Source organism: Sphaerodactylus townsendi, linkage group LG10 (genome assembly GCF_021028975.2).
Source record: "Sphaerodactylus townsendi isolate TG3544 linkage group LG10, MPM_Stown_v2.3, whole genome shotgun sequence".
Lineage (NCBI taxonomy): Eukaryota > Metazoa > Chordata > Lepidosauria > Squamata > Sphaerodactylidae > Sphaerodactylus > Sphaerodactylus townsendi.
This window is the reverse complement of record NC_059434.1, coordinates 85,985,856-86,006,634: the sequence shown is the minus strand read 5'-3', so window position 1 is coordinate 86,006,634 and position 20,779 is coordinate 85,985,856. Positions and strand designations below refer to the sequence as shown.

The 20,779-nt window shown below is 64.6% G+C and overlaps 2 protein-coding genes across 4 annotated transcripts in view; one reads left to right on the top strand and one right to left on the bottom strand.

Moving 5' to 3' along the window:
* Positions 1-8,386, top strand: part of SMYD5 (SMYD family member 5) — a 35,009-nt gene extending 26,623 nt beyond the window's left edge. Inside the window, exon 10 of the mRNA XM_048508772.1 lies at positions 6,199-8,386. Coding sequence (XP_048364729.1) covers positions 6,199-6,548 — 350 coding nt within the window. The 3' untranslated portion in view covers positions 6,549-8,386. The remainder of the gene's footprint in view (positions 1-6,198) is intronic.
* A 1,342-nt stretch (positions 8,387-9,728) lies between these two features.
* Positions 9,729-18,846, bottom strand: PRADC1 (protease associated domain containing 1). 3 transcript variants are annotated; one of them, XM_048510077.1, is made up of 6 exons: positions 18,748-18,846; positions 16,503-16,544; positions 16,167-16,267; positions 14,237-14,346; positions 13,289-13,456; positions 9,729-11,567 (listed from the first exon to the last, which is right to left on the bottom strand). In XM_048510077.1, exons 1-6 carry the CDS (start codon positions 18,809-18,811, stop codon positions 11,447-11,449), a joined length of 606 nt encoding a protein of 201 aa, XP_048366034.1. In that variant the 5' UTR covers positions 18,812-18,846; the 3' UTR covers positions 9,729-11,446. The 3 variants fall into 3 exon arrangements, with proteins under 3 accessions (XP_048366034.1, XP_048366035.1, XP_048366032.1); XM_048510078.1 differs by lacking the exon at positions 16,503-16,544; XM_048510075.1 differs by lacking the exon at positions 18,748-18,846 and having other exon boundaries at positions 16,496-17,335.
* Between the last annotated feature and the right edge of the window lie 1,933 nt (positions 18,847-20,779).

Here is a 20,779-nt window from a genome sequence, read left to right as displayed (position 1 = left end):
GGTGGGGGGGGGGGGGGGTGGGGGGGGGGGGGGGTGGGGGGGGGGGGGGGTGGGGGGGGGGGGGGGTGGGGGGGGGGGGGGGTGGGGGGGGGGGGGGGTGGGGGGGGGGGGGGGTGGGGGGGGGGGGGGGTGGGGGGGGGGGGGGGTGGGGGGGGGGGGGGGTGGGGGGGGGGGGGGGTGGGGGGGGGGGGGGGTGGGGGGGGGGGGGGGTGGGGGGGGGGGGGGGTGGGGGGGGGGGGGGGTGGGGGGGGGGGGGGGTGGGGGGGGGGGGGGGTGGGGGGGGGGGGGGGTGGGGGGGGGGGGGGGTGGGGGGGGGGGGGGGTGGGGGGGGGGGGGGGTGGGGGGGGGGGGGGGTGGGGGGGGGGGGGGGTGGGGGGGGGGGGGGGTGGGGGGGGGGGGGGGTGGGGGGGGGGGGGGGTGGGGGGGGGGGGGGGTGGGGGGGGGGGGGGGTGGGGGGGGGGGGGGGTGGGGGGGGGGGGGGGTGGGGGGGGGGGGGGGTGGGGGGGGGGGGGGGTGGGGGGGGGGGGGGGTGGGGGGGGGGGGGGGTGGGGGGGGGGGGGGGTGGGGGGGGGGGGGGGTGGGGGGGGGGGGGGGTGGGGGGGGGGGGGGGTGGGGGGGGGGGGGGGTGGGGGGGGGGGGGGGTGGGGGGGGGGGGGGGTGGGGGGGGGGGGGGGTGGGGGGGGGGGGGGGTGGGGGGGGGGGGGGGTGGGGGGGGGGGGGGGTGGGGGGGGGGGGGGGTGGGGGGGGGGGGGGGTGGGGGGGGGGGGGGGTGGGGGGGGGGGGGGGTGGGGGGGGGGGGGGGTGGGGGGGGGGGGGGGTGGGGGGGGGGGGGGGTGGGGGGGGGGGGGGGTGGGGGGGGGGGGGGGTGGGGGGGGGGGGGGGTGGGGGGGGGGGGGGGTGGGGGGGGGGGGGGGTGGGGGGGGGGGGGGGTGGGGGGGGGGGGGGGTGGGGGGGGGGGGGGGTGGGGGGGGGGGGGGGTGGGGGGGGGGGGGGGTGGGGGGGGGGGGGGGTGGGGGGGGGGGGGGGTGGGGGGGGGGGGGGGTGGGGGGGGGGGGGGGTGGGGGGGGGGGGGGGTGGGGGGGGGGGGGGGTGGGGGGGGGGGGGGGTGGGGGGGGGGGGGGGTGGGGGGGGGGGGGGGTGGGGGGGGGGGGGGGTGGGGGGGGGGGGGGGTGGGGGGGGGGGGGGGTGGGGGGGGGGGGGGGTGGGGGGGGGGGGGGGTGGGGGGGGGGGGGGGTGGGGGGGGGGGGGGGTGGGGGGGGGGGGGGGTGGGGGGGGGGGGGGGTGGGGGGGGGGGGGGGTGGGGGGGGGGGGGGGTGGGGGGGGGGGGGGGTGGGGGGGGGGGGGGGTGGGGGGGGGGGGGGGTGGGGGGGGGGGGGGGTGGGGGGGGGGGGGGGTGGGGGGGGGGGGGGGTGGGGGGGGGGGGGGGTGGGGGGGGGGGGGGGTGGGGGGGGGGGGGGGTGGGGGGGGGGGGGGGTGGGGGGGGGGGGGGGTGGGGGGGGGGGGGGGTGGGGGGGGGGGGGGGTGGGGGGGGGGGGGGGTGGGGGGGGGGGGGGGTGGGGGGGGGGGGGGGTGGGGGGGGGGGGGGGTGGGGGGGGGGGGGGGTGGGGGGGGGGGGGGGTGGGGGGGGGGGGGGGTGGGGGGGGGGGGGGGTGGGGGGGGGGGGGGGTGGGGGGGGGGGGGGGTGGGGGGGGGGGGGGGTGGGGGGGGGGGGGGGTGGGGGGGGGGGGGGGTGGGGGGGGGGGGGGGTGGGGGGGGGGGGGGGTGGGGGGGGGGGGGGGTGGGGGGGGGGGGGGGTGGGGGGGGGGGGGGGTGGGGGGGGGGGGGGGTGGGGGGGGGGGGGGGTGGGGGGGGGGGGGGGTGGGGGGGGGGGGGGGTGGGGGGGGGGGGGGGTGGGGGGGGGGGGGGGTGGGGGGGGGGGGGGGTGGGGGGGGGGGGGGGTGGGGGGGGGGGGGGGTGGGGGGGGGGGGGGGTGGGGGGGGGGGGGGGTGGGGGGGGGGGGGGGTGGGGGGGGGGGGGGGTGGGGGGGGGGGGGGGTGGGGGGGGGGGGGGGTGGGGGGGGGGGGGGGTGGGGGGGGGGGGGGGTGGGGGGGGGGGGGGGTGGGGGGGGGGGGGGGTGGGGGGGGGGGGGGGTGGGGGGGGGGGGGGGTGGGGGGGGGGGGGGGTGGGGGGGGGGGGGGGTGGGGGGGGGGGGGGGTGGGGGGGGGGGGGGGTGGGGGGGGGGGGGGGTGGGGGGGGGGGGGGGTGGGGGGGGGGGGGGGTGGGGGGGGGGGGGGGTGGGGGGGGGGGGGGGTGGGGGGGGGGGGGGGTGGGGGGGGGGGGGGGTGGGGGGGGGGGGGGGTGGGGGGGGGGGGGGGTGGGGGGGGGGGGGGGTGGGGGGGGGGGGGGGTGGGGGGGGGGGGGGGTGGGGGGGGGGGGGGGTGGGGGGGGGGGGGGGTGGGGGGGGGGGGGGGTGGGGGGGGGGGGGGGTGGGGGGGGGGGGGGGTGGGGGGGGGGGGGGGTGGGGGGGGGGGGGGGTGGGGGGGGGGGGGGGTGGGGGGGGGGGGGGGTGGGGGGGGGGGGGGGTGGGGGGGGGGGGGGGTGGGGGGGGGGGGGGGTGGGGGGGGGGGGGGGTGGGGGGGGGGGGGGGTGGGGGGGGGGGGGGGTGGGGGGGGGGGGGGGTGGGGGGGGGGGGGGGTGGGGGGGGGGGGGGGTGGGGGGGGGGGGGGGTGGGGGGGGGGGGGGGTGGGGGGGGGGGGGGGTGGGGGGGGGGGGGGGTGGGGGGGGGGGGGGGTGGGGGGGGGGGGGGGTGGGGGGGGGGGGGGGTGGGGGGGGGGGGGGGTGGGGGGGGGGGGGGGTGGGGGGGGGGGGGGGTGGGGGGGGGGGGGGGTGGGGGGGGGGGGGGGTGGGGGGGGGGGGGGGTGGGGGGGGGGGGGGGTGGGGGGGGGGGGGGGTGGGGGGGGGGGGGGGTGGGGGGGGGGGGGGGTGGGGGGGGGGGGGGGTGGGGGGGGGGGGGGGTGGGGGGGGGGGGGGGTGGGGGGGGGGGGGGGTGGGGGGGGGGGGGGGTGGGGGGGGGGGGGGGTGGGGGGGGGGGGGGGTGGGGGGGGGGGGGGGTGGGGGGGGGGGGGGGTGGGGGGGGGGGGGGGTGGGGGGGGGGGGGGGTGGGGGGGGGGGGGGGTGGGGGGGGGGGGGGGTGGGGGGGGGGGGGGGTGGGGGGGGGGGGGGGTGGGGGGGGGGGGGGGTGGGGGGGGGGGGGGGTGGGGGGGGGGGGGGGTGGGGGGGGGGGGGGGTGGGGGGGGGGGGGGGTGGGGGGGGGGGGGGGTGGGGGGGGGGGGGGGTGGGGGGGGGGGGGGGTGGGGGGGGGGGGGGGTGGGGGGGGGGGGGGGTGGGGGGGGGGGGGGGTGGGGGGGGGGGGGGGTGGGGGGGGGGGGGGGTGGGGGGGGGGGGGGGTGGGGGGGGGGGGGGGTGGGGGGGGGGGGGGGTGGGGGGGGGGGGGGGTGGGGGGGGGGGGGGGTGGGGGGGGGGGGGGGTGGGGGGGGGGGGGGGTGGGGGGGGGGGGGGGTGGGGGGGGGGGGGGGTGGGGGGGGGGGGGGGTGGGGGGGGGGGGGGGTGGGGGGGGGGGGGGGTGGGGGGGGGGGGGGGTGGGGGGGGGGGGGGGTGGGGGGGGGGGGGGGTGGGGGGGGGGGGGGGTGGGGGGGGGGGGGGGTGGGGGGGGGGGGGGGTGGGGGGGGGGGGGGGTGGGGGGGGGGGGGGGTGGGGGGGGGGGGGGGTGGGGGGGGGGGGGGGTGGGGGGGGGGGGGGGTGGGGGGGGGGGGGGGTGGGGGGGGGGGGGGGTGGGGGGGGGGGGGGGTGGGGGGGGGGGGGGGTGGGGGGGGGGGGGGGTGGGGGGGGGGGGGGGTGGGGGGGGGGGGGGGTGGGGGGGGGGGGGGGTGGGGGGGGGGGGGGGTGGGGGGGGGGGGGGGTGGGGGGGGGGGGGGGTGGGGGGGGGGGGGGGTGGGGGGGGGGGGGGGTGGGGGGGGGGGGGGGTGGGGGGGGGGGGGGGTGGGGGGGGGGGGGGGTGGGGGGGGGGGGGGGTGGGGGGGGGGGGGGGTGGGGGGGGGGGGGGGTGGGGGGGGGGGGGGGTGGGGGGGGGGGGGGGTGGGGGGGGGGGGGGGTGGGGGGGGGGGGGGGTGGGGGGGGGGGGGGGTGGGGGGGGGGGGGGGTGGGGGGGGGGGGGGGTGGGGGGGGGGGGGGGTGGGGGGGGGGGGGGGTGGGGGGGGGGGGGGGTGGGGGGGGGGGGGGGTGGGGGGGGGGGGGGGTGGGGGGGGGGGGGGGTGGGGGGGGGGGGGGGTGGGGGGGGGGGGGGGTGGGGGGGGGGGGGGGTGGGGGGGGGGGGGGGTGGGGGGGGGGGGGGGTGGGGGGGGGGGGGGGTGGGGGGGGGGGGGGGTGGGGGGGGGGGGGGGTGGGGGGGGGGGGGGGTGGGGGGGGGGGGGGGTGGGGGGGGGGGGGGGTGGGGGGGGGGGGGGGTGGGGGGGGGGGGGGGTGGGGGGGGGGGGGGGTGGGGGGGGGGGGGGGTGGGGGGGGGGGGGGGTGGGGGGGGGGGGGGGTGGGGGGGGGGGGGGGTGGGGGGGGGGGGGGGTGGGGGGGGGGGGGGGTGGGGGGGGGGGGGGGTGGGGGGGGGGGGGGGTGGGGGGGGGGGGGGGTGGGGGGGGGGGGGGGTGGGGGGGGGGGGGGGTGGGGGGGGGGGGGGGTGGGGGGGGGGGGGGGTGGGGGGGGGGGGGGGTGGGGGGGGGGGGGGGTGGGGGGGGGGGGGGGTGGGGGGGGGGGGGGGTGGGGGGGGGGGGGGGTGGGGGGGGGGGGGGGTGGGGGGGGGGGGGGGTGGGGGGGGGGGGGGGTGGGGGGGGGGGGGGGTGGGGGGGGGGGGGGGTGGGGGGGGGGGGGGGTGGGGGGGGGGGGGGGTGGGGGGGGGGGGGGGTGGGGGGGGGGGGGGGTGGGGGGGGGGGGGGGTGGGGGGGGGGGGGGGTGGGGGGGGGGGGGGGTGGGGGGGGGGGGGGGTGGGGGGGGGGGGGGGTGGGGGGGGGGGGGGGTGGGGGGGGGGGGGGGTGGGGGGGGGGGGGGGTGGGGGGGGGGGGGGGTGGGGGGGGGGGGGGGTGGGGGGGGGGGGGGGTGGGGGGGGGGGGGGGTGGGGGGGGGGGGGGGTGGGGGGGGGGGGGGGTGGGGGGGGGGGGGGGTGGGGGGGGGGGGGGGTGGGGGGGGGGGGGGGTGGGGGGGGGGGGGGGTGGGGGGGGGGGGGGGTGGGGGGGGGGGGGGGTGGGGGGGGGGGGGGGTGGGGGGGGGGGGGGGTGGGGGGGGGGGGGGGTGGGGGGGGGGGGGGGTGGGGGGGGGGGGGGGTGGGGGGGGGGGGGGGTGGGGGGGGGGGGGGGTGGGGGGGGGGGGGGGTGGGGGGGGGGGGGGGTGGGGGGGGGGGGGGGTGGGGGGGGGGGGGGGTGGGGGGGGGGGGGGGTGGGGGGGGGGGGGGGTGGGGGGGGGGGGGGGTGGGGGGGGGGGGGGGTGGGGGGGGGGGGGGGTGGGGGGGGGGGGGGGTGGGGGGGGGGGGGGGTGGGGGGGGGGGGGGGTGGGGGGGGGGGGGGGTGGGGGGGGGGGGGGGTGGGGGGGGGGGGGGGTGGGGGGGGGGGGGGGTGGGGGGGGGGGGGGGTGGGGGGGGGGGGGGGTGGGGGGGGGGGGGGGTGGGGGGGGGGGGGGGTGGGGGGGGGGGGGGGTGGGGGGGGGGGGGGGTGGGGGGGGGGGGGGGTGGGGGGGGGGGGGGGTGGGGGGGGGGGGGGGTGGGGGGGGGGGGGGGTGGGGGGGGGGGGGGGTGGGGGGGGGGGGCTGTATGGCCGTGTTCTAGCAGCAGGCGAAACGTCAGGAGAGAATGCTGCTAGAACATGGCCATACAGCCCGGAAACCACACAGCACCCAAGTGATTCCGGCCGGGAAAGCCTTCGACAATAAACAGAGAAATTATTAATGCCCCGCCCCCGGAATGCCCAACCACGCCCCCGTCGTGCCCCGCCCAGCCCCATTGGCACTACGCCACTGTTTGAATCCCACCACCATGGGAACCTGTTACTAAAATTTTTGGATCCCACCACTGGCTTACAGCGGTGGACAATTAGACAATTGGACAATTAGAGAGGTCAGAGTGGGGTGGGAAAGGATAGAGAAGCCCAGCTGACAGGGGAGGATATCTATAAATGCTTCCTATTTGGGGGAGGGGCTGTGGCCCAGTGGGTAGAGCGTTTGCTTTGCATGTGGAAGGTCCCAGGTTCGATTTCTGGCTTCTCCAGTTAAAGCAGCAAGTAGTTGGTGGTGTGCAAGTCCTCTCCCTGGGACCCTATCAGGATAGACAGGACCAAATTAGATGTCTCAAGAGTTGCATTCAGGTGACTGCTGCCCCTTCTCCCCTCCCCAGGGAAAATTACCTGTTTACCTGCTCCTGTCCCAAGTGCCTGACCCAAGCCAGCGACCCTGACGTGACGTCGGAGGAGGAAGAAGAGGAAGGCGAAGGGGACCCGGACGACGCGGAGCTAGAGGACGAGATGACTGATGTTTGATCCTGGGATCTGGGGTGGGGAGGGGGTCCTCAGAGGGCGACGGTTCTGTCACTTCGGAACCCGGCCTCTGCCCAGGTGCGAAGTTCTCGCCCTGCGCAGGAAAGGACTGCAGACTCCCCAAGAGGATCTTGGAGGCAGGCCGGACAGTCTCCTGCTTGTTTACTCTTCTGGACCGCAGTCTCTTTCCCGACGCCAAAAGCGAGCTGGCTCTTGACCCTTGGCCACAGAGAATCCCCTCAGTGGGGCCCTCCGGCTGGGGAGGAACCACGTAGTTGGGTACGGTAAATATTTCGCCCTGCGGAACCCTTCTTTTTGATTCGAGCCAGTGGAAATGAGCTAGGGGCCGATCTTGGCTTCGACGGAGCAGCTGTTGAAGTCGGGCGTTGCGGAAATGTCGAAAGAGGGAGTGGGCCGAGGCTCGGGATGCATTTGGCTTTTCCGCTTTCTAGGGCTGCGAAAGCAGCTCTGTCCTCTCAACTCCTGCATCTCAGATCCCTGCAGGCAGAGCCTGAAGACGTCAACTCCCCTTCCTCAGCAGATAGATTGCCTCTGCACAGGAAGGTTCTGTTGTGCTGTGGTCATTCATTGCTGTACATAAACTAGGGATTTTGTGTTTAAAAAGCAGTCCGAATCCCAGACCTTCACTCTGTTTTGTGGCAGTGAATTCCACAAGAGCATTCAGTGAAGCAGGGCTGTTTCTTGGCCTCTGTCATCTTCCAGTTACAGAGCTGGGCAGGCCGGGGGGAGGGGGGGGGCTGTTTCTTTATGGGGTGGGGGTCCTTTACCAGCAGGAAAAACCTTGCTGGTCAATCGTGAAAGGTCACTGCTTACACTGTTCCTGTTACCCATGGAAAGAAGCAGATGAGACGTAATATGAGCAAAGGAACTCTGTCCATGTACAGAGTGCCTTTCTAGGCAGTAATGATAGCCACACCCTGCCCTCAGGTGCAGATTGCTTTCAGATGCCTGAATAAGTTGGTGGTTCTGTCTTGGGGTGTTCCCTCTCTCTTTCCCCCTCCCACCCTCTGCTCAGCTGCCTTCCTTAACACCACGAAGTCCTGGTTTGCCGTTCCAGGGTTTGGTTTTCACCATCCCAAACCACGGTTTAATCCCTGTTGGTTTAGCAAGAGGACGCACCCCAATTTGTCATTTCACTCGATTCACCCATCACAACAAAGTGGGACGTCTTCAGTCTCCGCACAACAGGGAACAGCCTTTGGAGGCAGGTTCTTGGCCTGAAAAGACACAAGCCCCTCCCACACCTGCGGAATAATGCACTTTCAGTCCACTTTCACAATTGTTTGCAAGTGGATTTCCAGCTACAAAGTGGAAATCCAGCTACAAAGTGGATTAAAAGTGCGTTATTCTGCATGTGCGGGAGGGGCCACAGTCTGTTCAAACACGTCTGCTTGGGAATTTGGGTTTCCTTGAGACCCCCGAATTGTAGGGGGGAGGGAGGGGGGTGTTGATCACAGCTGCCTCTTCTCATCGGAGCAAATTGGAAATGTCTGCATGACGGAGTCTGGTAGCTATAATTCTGTACTGCCTCTAAATCTTTCAGGGCCATATTGTGCCTCCATTCTGGCCTGGGTGCTAGGCATGGGGAATTCAGCCTGGCCCAGAAAGAGAAGTATTTGACCTCCCCCTGATTCAAACAACCCACAATTTCCAGATCCTCTTTACGGGATCTGTTCTCCGCCCGCGGCGAGACTGCAGAAGCTGCCGGTTGCGCTGACATCTATGCATAACGCTGTTGCATTGTGAAAAAGGCTGGTGCGTCTTATTAATCGGTTCCGCAGAAAACACGTGACATGCAATAATATTCCTTTTGCACTTTTTGGTGGTGTCGCTGTGAGTCTTTTCCTTCCCTCCTGCTGAGTGGTGTTTCACTGGCGGCTGTTTCGAAAGACGGGCGTTGAGGCGGCTGCCCCAAAACCTTGGACTGTGCATGACGAGGAAAAGGGACTATCTTCTGGGCAAGAGCAACACAGGAGTAGGCTTAAAAACTTTGGCACATCTGGTTCAAGCTTCTTGGGTGTAGCCTGCAATTTAAAAAAACTTTTCAGCAGGGAGATTCAACCCCGTTGAAATTGGATTGCTGGAACAAGGAGTGTTTATGTTGTTCATTCTCAAGGAATTCACCCCTCTTGGGACAAAGTTGCCAGCTTGAGGTTAGAAAATACTTGGGAGATTTTGGGGATGAAGACTTCCCCCCCCCCAGGGAAATTGATCTTGGTTGGTGTAGCGGTTAAGAGCAGGTGGATTCTAATCTGGGAAACCGGGTTTGATTCCACACTCCTCCACGTGAGCGGCAGAGGCTTATCTGGTGAACCAGATGTGTTTCCGCACTCCTACATTCCTGCTGGGTGACCTTGGGCTAGCCCCAGTTCTCTCGGAACTCTCTCAGCCCCACCTACCTCACAAGAAGAAGAGTTTGGATTTATATCCCCCCTTTCTCTCCTGCAGGAGACTCAAAGGGGCTGACAATCTCCTTGCCCTTCCCCCCTCACAACAAACACCCTGTGAGGTAGGTGGGGCTGAGAGAGCTCCGAGAAGCTGTGACTAGCCCAAGGTCACCCAGCTGGCGTGCGTGGGAGTGCACAGGCTAATCTGAATTCCCCAGAGAAGCCTCCACAGCTCAGGCGGCAGAGCTGGGAATCAAACCCGGTTCCTCCAGATTAGATACACGAGCTCTTAACCTCCTACGCCACTGCTGCTCCAAGGTGTCTGTTGTGGGGACAGGAAGGGAAAAGAGATTGTAAGCCCCTTTGAGTCTCTTTACAGGAGAGAAAGGTGGGGTATAAATCCAAACTCCTCTTCCTCCTCCATGGTAACTGCACTTACAGAGGCTCTCTTGGCTTCTGGACATCTTGGGAAGCGAAGCAGCAGTCTCCTCACCTTCTCCCCTGGGTGAGATGACCACATCCATAAAGCAGCACAATGGAAGGAACAGGACAGGTGGACACAGCCAGCCAGTGTGGTGGAGCGGATGGTGTGGCAGATTTAAACCTTAGGTAACTCAGGTTCGGGTTCATTGTTCAACATAGATTTTCCCCCCCAAGGGGTGCCCTAAGCTCTGTCAATTCACTAGCACCCTTTTTCCTCCCGTTCCCTCCCCTCCAAACATTTTTGCGTTAATTTTTAATACCAATTTGGACTCTCGATGCATTCCAAACAAAACCGAGATGTAAAATCTTTAATAACTTTCATTTAAAGATTGTGAAGGGAAGAGGGAAGGGTTCCTATTGTGTACAACAATTAAAACCGAGGGAGGGAACAGGAATCCATTTACTCCACTACTGGGAAGTTCTCTTGCATAACACCACAAGTGAACAAGAAAGCCCAGATAGGAGAGGGAGACACAACCTAGTTTTTATTCCCAAGAAGGAGCCCGCTGATTGCGAGGAAGAGAAGACATGATTCAAAAGGTCATCCCTGCCAGTGTGAATGGAGCCCAGGAATGGGCTGCCACTCAGCGGACGTGTTCTGCTTTGCACGCAGCAGATTCAAATCCCAGTATCTCCTGCTAAAAGGACCAGGGAGTAGGTGAAAGACCTCCCGCAGAGACCCTGGAGACCAGCTGCCAGTCTGAGTAGACAATACTGGCCATGACGGACCAAGAGTCTGCTTCAAAATAAGGCGGCCTCAAGTATGAGTCCGTATACTAAAATGCATGAATTGAAGCAAAGGGCAAAGACTACGATGAACAGGCCAAGCGGCGGCCTTTGCCTAGGTGTGGGCTGCAACATCAAGCATTGGGATGAATGGGAACCAGAAGAGCTTCTTACTTGATAGCCAGTTAAGCAAAACTCTCCTATTTCAGGATACAGGGCAGTGTGATCTTCCTCAAAACTGACCTCCATTGGGTCCAGCCAACTTTCCCTTAGAAATATTTACACCGAGGTTCACAACAGTGTCCGTGGGCGCCAAGGCGCTTCCGGACATTTTTCCAGAGGCCCATCAAGTATTGTCGATGGCTTTCACAGCCAGAATCACCAGGGTGTGGTGAGTTTTCCAGCTGTATGGCAGTGTTCCAGTAGCATTTTCTCCTGACGTTTCGTCTGCCAGCCACAGATGCAGGCGAAACGTCAGGAGAAAATGCTACTGGAACACAGCCATACAGCCCAGAAAACCCACAAATCTTGTCAAGTGTTTTTAGAAAGTGGGCGGGACCAGAAACTCCAACGGTTTCTGATTGGTGGTGCAGTTTTTATTTTTAAAGCATAGCATAAGGACCTGTATGATGTGACTGAAAGTAAGGGGCTGGCTCCTGCTGTGGCAGCTATGTTGTGGCTGGTCCCACGGCGCTGTGTCAGAATTCGGTAGGTGCCCTCAAGCTGAATAAAGCTGGGGACCCAAATTTACTCCTCCAGGCCCGAGATATTCCAGGAAGAGCCTCCGAGCTCTACAAGCATACTCTGGGTCAGTCGTAACGTGGGGCGCTCGCTTTGCGCCATCATGATCCTGGTGCGATCCAAGTTCAAGAGGTCTAAGAAGCTGTAGAACTTCCGTGGCTTGTCGAAGGTTTCCGTGGCTGAAATCGACTGGCTGCTGTGGGCCGCGTTGCCGTGGCCTGGTAGTTTTTGCTCCTAACTTTCCACCCGTATCTATGGCTGGCATCTTCAGAGGTGTGTCACGGTCAGATGTGTATCTCTCCGCCGAATAGAACTTCTGCTGGTTGGTGCTGTGCCACGTGGTCTGACTCACTGTGGACAAACCTGCTCTGCACGTAGGAAGTATAGGTTGTATGGCTCAAGTTGCTTGAATCGGCCGCTGGCAGGTCGTGGCCATGGAAGTCTTACTTGACTCTGAACCAGCAGAATTGGGAATATAGAGTTTTGAGTCTACCTCATTTTTGAGAGGCTCCCAGGTTCATCCTGGGCCGGCTCTTTCCTCTGCTACCAGAATGTCCACGGGGGTTGCATGAGTTCATAAGTTGGGATGCTGGTGACGTTGACTGGGATGGAAATGACGGCCCACGGGAGCCCGTGCTGCTCCAAGGAACGCCGAATCATGTACCTGGAAAGAAGGTACCAAAATAGGACTAAAAAAACCCACCTCTAATCCACGGAACCATTCATTAAAACCAACCCAATGACATGTAACTCTGCAAACGTTCAAACTTATCGGAATTCCCACTCAATGAATCAATGTTTATTAGCCACAGGCCATACACATATAAACAGATACTTCAACCATAGCCCCACTCCCCACAGTTTACAAAAATATAAAACACATTGTGAGGATTTTCTCAAGCTTTAGAGTAGGGGTCTTTAGGCTATAGCCCTCCAGATGTTCATGAACCTGTAGTCCCATGAGCCCTACCACTTGGCCATGCTGGCAGGGGCTGATGGGAATTGTAGTCCATGAACATCTGGAGGGCCATAGTTTGAAGACCCCTGCTTTAGAGTGTAGACACCACAGTTCCAATAGTGTTAAACCACCAAAGCAAGTATCATATATCCACACACCTTGGGATCCGTTTAGTAATTATAAAAGGTTTTCCCCACCTTGCTATTATAACCAAGCTTGTATGTTTTGAACATCAGTTAAACGTTCTCTGATTTTAGAACCTGCTAAAAACATGAGGTATACAAAGCTACTTTGAATGTAACCTCAGCATGCCGTCCTAAGCCATCAAGAAAGCAAAACTTTCTCTTCCTCACTACCCTTATCAGACCTGCCAGGATATCGATTGATATATTTGTTCTTGGATAGCAGAGTAAAAAGGGCAATGAAGGGGTGTGCTCAGTGTATTATGTAGGTCACTCTGATTTAAAACTACATCTGCATACACAGTAGCTCTTTTGGTGTTTTAGCATATCTCCCAGTAATTGTTCTGATTTAAACGTCTGATATCTCAGGGAAGTGAATGATTTCCTTAGGTTTGCTTCCTTGAGATTTGTGAGATATTGTGCATAACATTTGTTCTTTTTGACGCAGGAGAACCACGGGGAGTATTTCTGAATGGAAGCAAGTTGTTTGTCTCGTAGAGCATCTCTACTATAGAGCCAGTCGCGAATTTTGCTAGCATCCCATCTATGAATAGTTTTCAGATCAGAAATTTCGTAAAGAGCTAATATGGGAGACATTTGATCCTCCCCCTACTTATTGGAATTCAGCGAGCCAGATGTTACAAAAATAAAACTTTAAAAAATAAAAATGAGTGTCCTATGAAAATGCGTGAACAAAAAAAGCCTCTATTTTAGAAGTAACTCACAAAATTGACAAAACTGACACGGAAATCACAATTACCTCCCTTACATGGGAAAGGGGGCTCAGGATCAGTGGCAGAACATCTGCTGGGCTTGTAGAAGGTTCAACGCCCGGCATCTCCAGTTAGAAGACCAGGCAGTAGGTGATGGGAAACACCTCAGCCTGAGACCCTGGAGAGCCACAGGGAGGCCTCATGACTCAGTGGTGGAGCAACTGCTGGACATTCAGAAAGTCCTAGGTTCAATTCCGGGAATCCCCAATTAAAAAGGACAAAGCAGGGGGTGATGGGAAAAACTCCACCTGACCCTCCTGGAGAGCAGCTGCCAGTCTTGAGTATATAATGCTGACTCTCTGTGACTAGCCCAAGGTCACCCAGCTGGCGTGTATTGGAGTGCACAAGCTAATCTGGTTCACCAGTTAAGCCTCCATGGCTCAAGTGGCAGAGAGGGGAAACAAACCCGGTTCTCCAGATTAGAGTGCACCTGCTCTTAACCACTACGCCACTGCTGTTCTCTGCCACTTACCCGTCCCTCCCAAGGAGGAAAAGTGCAGGAATATCTGCTGTCTGGCCGGTGCTGTCCTGGATCATCTCCACATAGGAGCTGTCGTTGTCGTAGGCGTTGTCTGCGATGATCACTGCCCGGCCCCCGTGCTCTTGGATGACGCGGGTTTTGGACAAGAACGAGCAGCCCCTATTAGAAACAGGACACGGGTTCAGTCCTTACACTGATATGGTTGGGTGACCTTGGGCCAGTCACAGTTCTTCGGAACTCTCTCAGCCCCACCAACCTCACAAGGTGTCTGTTGTGGGGAGAGAAAGGGGGGGAAAGTTTGTAAGCTCCTTTGAGTCTTTACAGGAGAGAAAGGCAGGTATGAATCAAAATTCTTCTTCTTTAATGGGAGGGATTCCTGGGTCCAACCCAGCAGGGTTGTTCATTTATTTGCCGCTGAACAGCTCACATAAGTGTTCGCTGTCTTTCCTCTTGGGTTCATAGAATCATAGAGTTGGAGGAGACCCCAAGGATCATCAAGTCCAACCCCCGGCAATGCAAGAACACACAATCAAAGCACTCCTGACAGGTGGCCATCCAGCCTCTCTTTAAAAACCTCCAAAGATGGAGTCTCCACCACACTCCGAGGCAGAGAATTCCTCTGTTGAACAGCCCTGACTGTCAGGAAGTTTTTCCTGATATTTAGGTGGAATCTCTTTTCCTTCACCTTGAACCCATGACTCCTCATCCTGGCCTTTGGAGCAGCAGAAAACAAGCTTGCTCCCTCACCAACATGACGTCCCTTCAATGATCTAAACATGGCTATCATGTCACCTCTTAACTTTCTGTTCACCAAACTCCCTGAGTCTCTCCTCGTAGTGCATGGATTCCAGACCTTTGACCATTTTGGTTGCCCTCCTCTGGACCTGTTCCAGCTTGTCAATAACCAGTTTGCTCCTTTTCCTGTGCAAGGAAACTCACCCGCGTTCCACCAGGGCTATCTGGCCTTCAACGAAAACGCCGTTGTTCAACACCCCGCAGGCTTCCGGAGGCTCTGTGGGCACCAGGTAGATCTGCTCATATCTTGTGTTCTAGGGGAGACAACGGACAATGTGACTTGATAAAGCTGCAGGCTTGATTTGCTGGCCAAAATTATGCAGCCCAAACGTAGAGATTATATTTCAGCGTATTAATCTTATTGCAAGCTATCCCAAGCCCAGCCTTTGCTGGGAATGAGCAGGGTATAACTATAATAAAATAAAAATAAATAGAGCCAACATGGTGTAGTGGTTAAGAGCAGGTGCACTCTAATCTGGAGAACCGGGATTGATTCCCCGCTCTGCAACTTGTGCTATGGAGGTTTATCTGGTGAGCTAGATTAGCTTGTGCACTCCTACACATGCCAGCTGGGTGACCTTGGGCTAGTCACAGTTCTTCGGAGCTCTCTCAGCACCACCCACCTCACAGGGTGTTTGTGGGGGGGGGGGGGAGGAAGAGAAGGGAGTCAGCCCCTTTGAGTCTCCTTACAGGAGAGAAAGGTGGGGTATAAATTCAAACTCTCTTCAAATTCTTCTATAGGGCAGAATCCGCTGTCAACATGCAGCCGATGTGATACCAGAGATTTCACCCTCTAAGTAGCCAGGGGAATTGATTTCTACAGAATGGGAGATTAACCATAATTCTGGGAAACTCCACGGCAGATGGTCGAAGGATGGCATTGCAGACACCAGCTTAGCAGCGGGTGATGTAATGGATCACAGGGACACTGGGACGCTGTCAGATTCTATAAGATCAGCTTGCTTTGGGATTTGTTGGAGAGAGATGCCGTCTGATTTCTCATCCTGGCACAATCAGGCCAAGCTAAAATAAAAAGTCAACCCCAACTATATTGGCATTTCTATAAGGGTCCCGCTAACTGCAATACAATATTACCATTGTATATAATTAGTGTACCCATTATACAAAATACAAATGGCTAGCTAAACACATAGGTTCTAGAAAGCAGACCCTAATATATATTGCACATCAATCTCACAAGTAACAACACAGGTGTTCTTAAAATTGATAAATACCGTAGATCAAATGACCAGCAAAATCACCATGTTTCGGCCCTTACGGTCTTCTTCAGTGGTCAGTGACATAGCATTTTGAAACACACACTCAAGTGCTGATGTATAAATCCACACCAGGACTGGCTTCCTGGTGGACTTGTGGAAAAGCTAAATTGATAAATATATCAATATATACAATAATTCAAAATATTTTAAAGACTAATGGGATCTGGTTTCCACAACCTATGTGTATTTGTGTTGAAAGAGGGATGGATAGATGGGTGGATATAGATATATCCGATTGCTCCCTAGGGGAGGGTTTTAAAGGAAAGGATTCTCCGGGTGCCTTTATTATGATATTACCGCTGTTTTAATGAAATTTAGTATGTTTTAATGTTGGCGTTTTGATGGGCTGCTGTTGTTTTATTTGTATGGTTTGCCCCTAATTTGTTTGTATTAATTTTGTTGTACACTGCCCGGAGCCCCTCGGGGATAGGGCGGTATAAAAATCGAAATAATAAATAAATAAATAAAAATAATATAAATATAAAATATATATATAAATGAACAAGCCTTGTATCGTCGAAGGCTTTCACGGCTGGGATCACTAAGGTGTTGTGGTTTTTCCGGATTGTATGGCCGTATTCCAGTAGCCTTTTCACCTAAGAGAGAAGCTGGAACACTACTGGAACGCAGCTGCTACTGGAGCACAGCCATACAACCCAGAAAACCCACAACACGCTAGCGAATAAGTCTTCACACATAAAAATGACAAGAGGTTTTATAAGCAAGCTTGTTGAACACTTAGGAGGAGAAAGATAATTAGAGAAACTGTTCGCAAGGGCCGTTCTCATACTTACAAACACTCCCCCAAAATCCCTGGCTGGGGTTGCAGAAAAGATGTAGTGGATATCGCCGGGGCTGAGCACTTGGAAATAGAGATACTGCTGAACACGTAACCCTGCAAAGGGAATGTACACAAAGAGAAGAGAGGTGAGGCATTCCAGTGGCAAGGAGTTTCAAAGGTCTGCCCCAGAAATGGAGGAAAGGGAGGTGCATGTAGGTAAGGGTTTTGATTGGCGTGCTCATTCCGCAGTTCGTGGGAAGGCCTGTTTGCAATTGACCACAACCCAAGATAGCCACGTTCCCTTCCACCCCGCCACGAGGCCTGAATCTAAGAGAGACTCACAGCTTACCGGTTCCTCTGGTGGTGGTGGTGGTTTCAGCGCGAGGACAACCTGCAAATCACAAACCCCACCAGGCAAGGGTATTGCCCACTTTAGTGAAACCTGGAGCAGATGCCAACTTGGGGAACAGTGTTTGGAAGAGCCACAGGTAGCAGGCCGAAAGAGCCGGAGGTATGTAAGATACTTAGTGGATGGGCATGGCTGGTTTACACAGAGAGAGAACAGCATTGCTCTTTTCCCACGGAGCTGCAGCAGGGTGGCTCGCTCAATGGGAAAGAACAGCAAATAAGAACATAAGAAAGAGCCTGCTGGATCAGACCAGAGTCCATCTAGTCCAGCACTCTGCTCCTCGCAGTGGCCCACCAGGTGCCTTTGGGAGCTCACAGGCAGGAGGTGAAAGCAATGGCCTTCTGCTGCTGCTGCTCCTGAGCACCTGGTCTGCATGAGAACGGTCAGGTCCAAACCATTTTTGATGCTGGAGGTGGAAAATCTAAAGATGCCTTAACAATTTCAATAAGCCTTTATTGGCATACAGAACATACAATATAAATACAGTTAAAATGACTAGATAAAACTTCACACTGGATCATAAGTTCAGTTCGCAAACCTCGGCCAGAAACTTTGCCACTGCGAGACAACAGTCAAGGTCATTACAGTTTAAGAGCATATTTACTTTATCAAGCTCGGTCAGGGTTTTCATGGAGTCAATGATTTGTAATAATATGTTAAGATAAGATGCCTTAACTAACACGCTCTTGCAAAGAGCACATGGGAGAGTTTTCCAGTAGATGGTCTTTCAGATCTGTCCAACCCTCAGTATCCAAGACTCACAAACAACCCAGTAAGTTAGGCCCAGAGGTCTGCAACCTGCGGCTCTCCAGATGTTCATGGACTACAATTCCCATTTATTTTTCTGGCTGGCGATAGCGAACATCTGTATAAACATAGTTTCAGAGGGGTAGTTGCCCTAGTCAGTTGCAGAAAAATGAAACCATTTATTCCTGCATTAGTTTTTGTGAGTCCAGAGTAGCTGAACACATAGACATAAAACTGCCATATACTTCAGTCTATCCGAGTGATTATTGTCTACTTAGACTGGCATTGCTCTCTTACGCGGGGCATTTCACATCGTCTACAACCTGGTCCTTACTGGAGATGACGGGGTTGGACCTGGGATCTCCTACATGCCAATCAGTTTCTCTACCATTGACCTCACCCTTTCCGCCATGGTGTTAATGATGCCAGAATAGATTCTGTGATACTCAAAGGTTTGTCTGGACTCCTGTTTAATTTTGTGTAAACACAGGTATTTTTTTAGATGTGTATCCTTGGCGCCATTGTTCCTACCAAGAAGCCATTACCTAGGTTGAATTTGCAGAGAGCTTGATGTTCCCTTCTGGACACTTGGCGTTTGTTTATTTATTTCCTCACTTCACGTGGACTACATTCCTTAGTAGCACTGAATCTGCTGTCTTGTAGAAAATGTTCTTGCTAATCTGCAGTATCATAGCTTTGTTCTCCGGATGTGCATAAAATCCGTTGGAACCTGGAATCAGAACTAAAGAACGTTTGTATGTGTATATACTGTTGTTTTCTTGGGTTGCAATTCACAGATCTTTAAGATTATCTTTTCCAGGAAAAGGCAGTCTATTTCTAAGAGAGAGATGCACTCAATTGGCCATGCTGGCAGGGGCTGATGGGAATTGTAGTCCATGAACATCTGGAGAGCCGCAGGTTGCAGACTTCTGGGCTAATCTTATCACCCCCAAATTGCAGGAACAGAGGCCAAGAAAGGGTGGCCAGCCTAAAGCCAACAGCTTGGGGCTAAGGGTGACATTTAGGGGGAGGAGCCGTGGCTCTGTGGCGGAGCATCTGCCTGGCATGCAGAAGGTCCCAGGTTCAAGCCCTGGCATCTACACTTAAAAAAAAAGGATCAGAGAGTAGGTAAGCCTTGGAGATGCCAGCCATAAGAGGCGGCCGAAACGGTGGGAGCAAAAGCGACCAGACCATGCCTCTGAAGATGCCAGGCATGGCGATGGGCAGCATGAGGAGCAGAAGCGACCAGACCATGCCTCCGGAGATGCCCGCTAGTTTCCTTGGCTCATTTCGAGTCCTGCTGGAGGACAAGGCTGCAATCAAAAGGCGGCGGAGGGGGGGGGAGGGGTTGCACCCAAGGCCGCCACCCCTGCGAGGTAGGCACAACCCCTGCCTTGCCAGCTGTTCCCCAAGAGCCGCGGCCCCGGGGGAGACTCACCGTGCACGGCCGAGCAGAGCCACAGCCAGCCGCTCAGCCAGCCGCTCAGCCGGGAGGGCAGCATCGCTGGGGCGGCCGCGACCGTGCAAAGCCCAGGGGGAGCCCTGCAAGAGAGGCCCGCCTCCCGCGCGCCTCTCATTGGGCCAGGGCCAAAGGCCGGGCGCGTGCCATTGGCCAGCCAGGCCCTCACTCATCCGGCTCTCTCTACCAAGAAGTCTCTAGTAGGGAGGAAAGCGGAAAAGGGGGCAAAACAAGACAAGCCCGATTCTTTTCTTTTTTTTTTGACGGAAAGTTCTCCCATGGAGAAGTTCCATCACAGTAACATTTAATATTATATATGATTATTAATAATATCCTATTGGATATCCTATCCTATTATAATATATCCTATTATATCCTATTATAATATATCCTATTGTTACCGCGCTGCTCAGGATAACACTTTTCCTACTCAGAGGTATCCCGGGGGGGGGGGGGGGGGGGGGGGGGGGGGGGGGCGGGGGGGCGGGGGGGGGGGGGGGGGGGGGGGTGGGGGGGGGGGGGGGTTGGGGGGGGGGGGGGGGGGGGGGGGGGGAGGGGGGGGGGGGGGGTGGGGAGGGGGGGGGGTGGAGGGGGGTGGGGGGGGGTGTCAGGGGGGGGGGGGGGTGGGGGGGGGGGGGGGTGGGGGGGGGGGCTGGGTGGGGGGGGGGGGTTTGGTGGGGGGGGGGGGGGGTGGGGGGGGGGGGGGGGGGGGGGGGGGGGGGTGTGTGGGGGGGGGGGGGGGGGGGTGGGGGGGGGGGGGGTGGGGGGGGGGGGGGGGGTGGGGGGGGGGGGGTGGGGGGGGGGGGGGGTTGGGGGGGGGGGCGGTGGGGGGGGGGGGGGGTGGGGGGGGGGGGGGGGGGGGGGGGGGGGGGGTGGGGGGGGGGGGGGGTGGGGGGGGGGGGGGGTGGGGGGGGGGGGGGGTGGGGGGGGGGGGGGGTGGGGGGGGGGGGGGGTGGGGGGGGGGGGGGGTGGGGGGGGGGGGGGGTGGGGGGGGGGGGGGGTGGGGGGGGGGGGGGGTGGGGGGGGGGGGGGGTGGGGGGGGGGGGGGGTGGGGGGGGGGGGGGGTGGGGGGGGGGGGGGGTGGGGGGGGGGGGGGGTGGGGGGGGGGGGGGGTGGGGGGGGGGGGGGGTGGGGGGGGGGGGGGGTGGGGGGGGGGGGGGGTGGGGGGGGGGGGGGGTGGGGGGGGGGGGGGGTGGGGGGGGGGGGGGGTGGGGGGGGGGGGGGGTGGGGGGGGGGGGGGGTGGGGGGGGGGGGGGGTGGGGGGGGGGGGGGGTGGGGGGGGGGGGGGGTGGGGGGGGGGGGGGGTGGGGGGGGGGGGGGGTGGGGGGGGGGGGGGGTGGGGGGGGGGGGGGGTGGGGGGGGGGGGGGGTGGGGGGGGGGGGGGGTGGGGGGGGGGGGGGGTGGGGGGGGGGGGGGGTGGGGGGGGGGGGGGGTGGGGGGGGGGGGGGGTGGGGGGGGGGGGGGGTGGGGGGGGGGGGGGGTGGGGGGGGGGGGGGGTGGGGGGGGGGGGGGGTGGGGGGGGGGGGGGGTGGGGGGGGGGGGGGGTGGGGGGGGGGGGGGGTGGGGGGGGGGGGGGGTGGGGGGGGGGGGGGGTGGGGGGGGGGGGGGGTGGGGGGGGGGGGGGGTGGGGGGGGGGGGGGGTGGGGGGGGGGGGGGGTGGGGGGGGGGGGGGGTGGGGGGGGGGGGGGGTGGGGGGGGGGGGGGGTGGGGGGGGGGGGGGGTGGGGGGGGGGGGGGGTGGGGGGGGGGGGGGGTGGGGGGGGGGGGGGGTGGGGGGGGGGGGGGGTGGGGGGGGGGGGGGGTGGGGGGGGGGGGGGGTGGGGGGGGGGGGGGGTGGGGGGGGGGGGGGGTGGGGGGGGGGGGGGGTGGGGGGGGGGGGGGGTGGGGGGGGGGGGGGGTGGGGGGGGGGGGGGGTGGGGGGGGGGGGGGGTGGGGGGGGGGGGGGGTGGGGGGGGGGGGGGGTGGGGGGGGGGGGGGGTGGGGGGGGGGGGGGGTGGGGGGGGGGGGGGGTG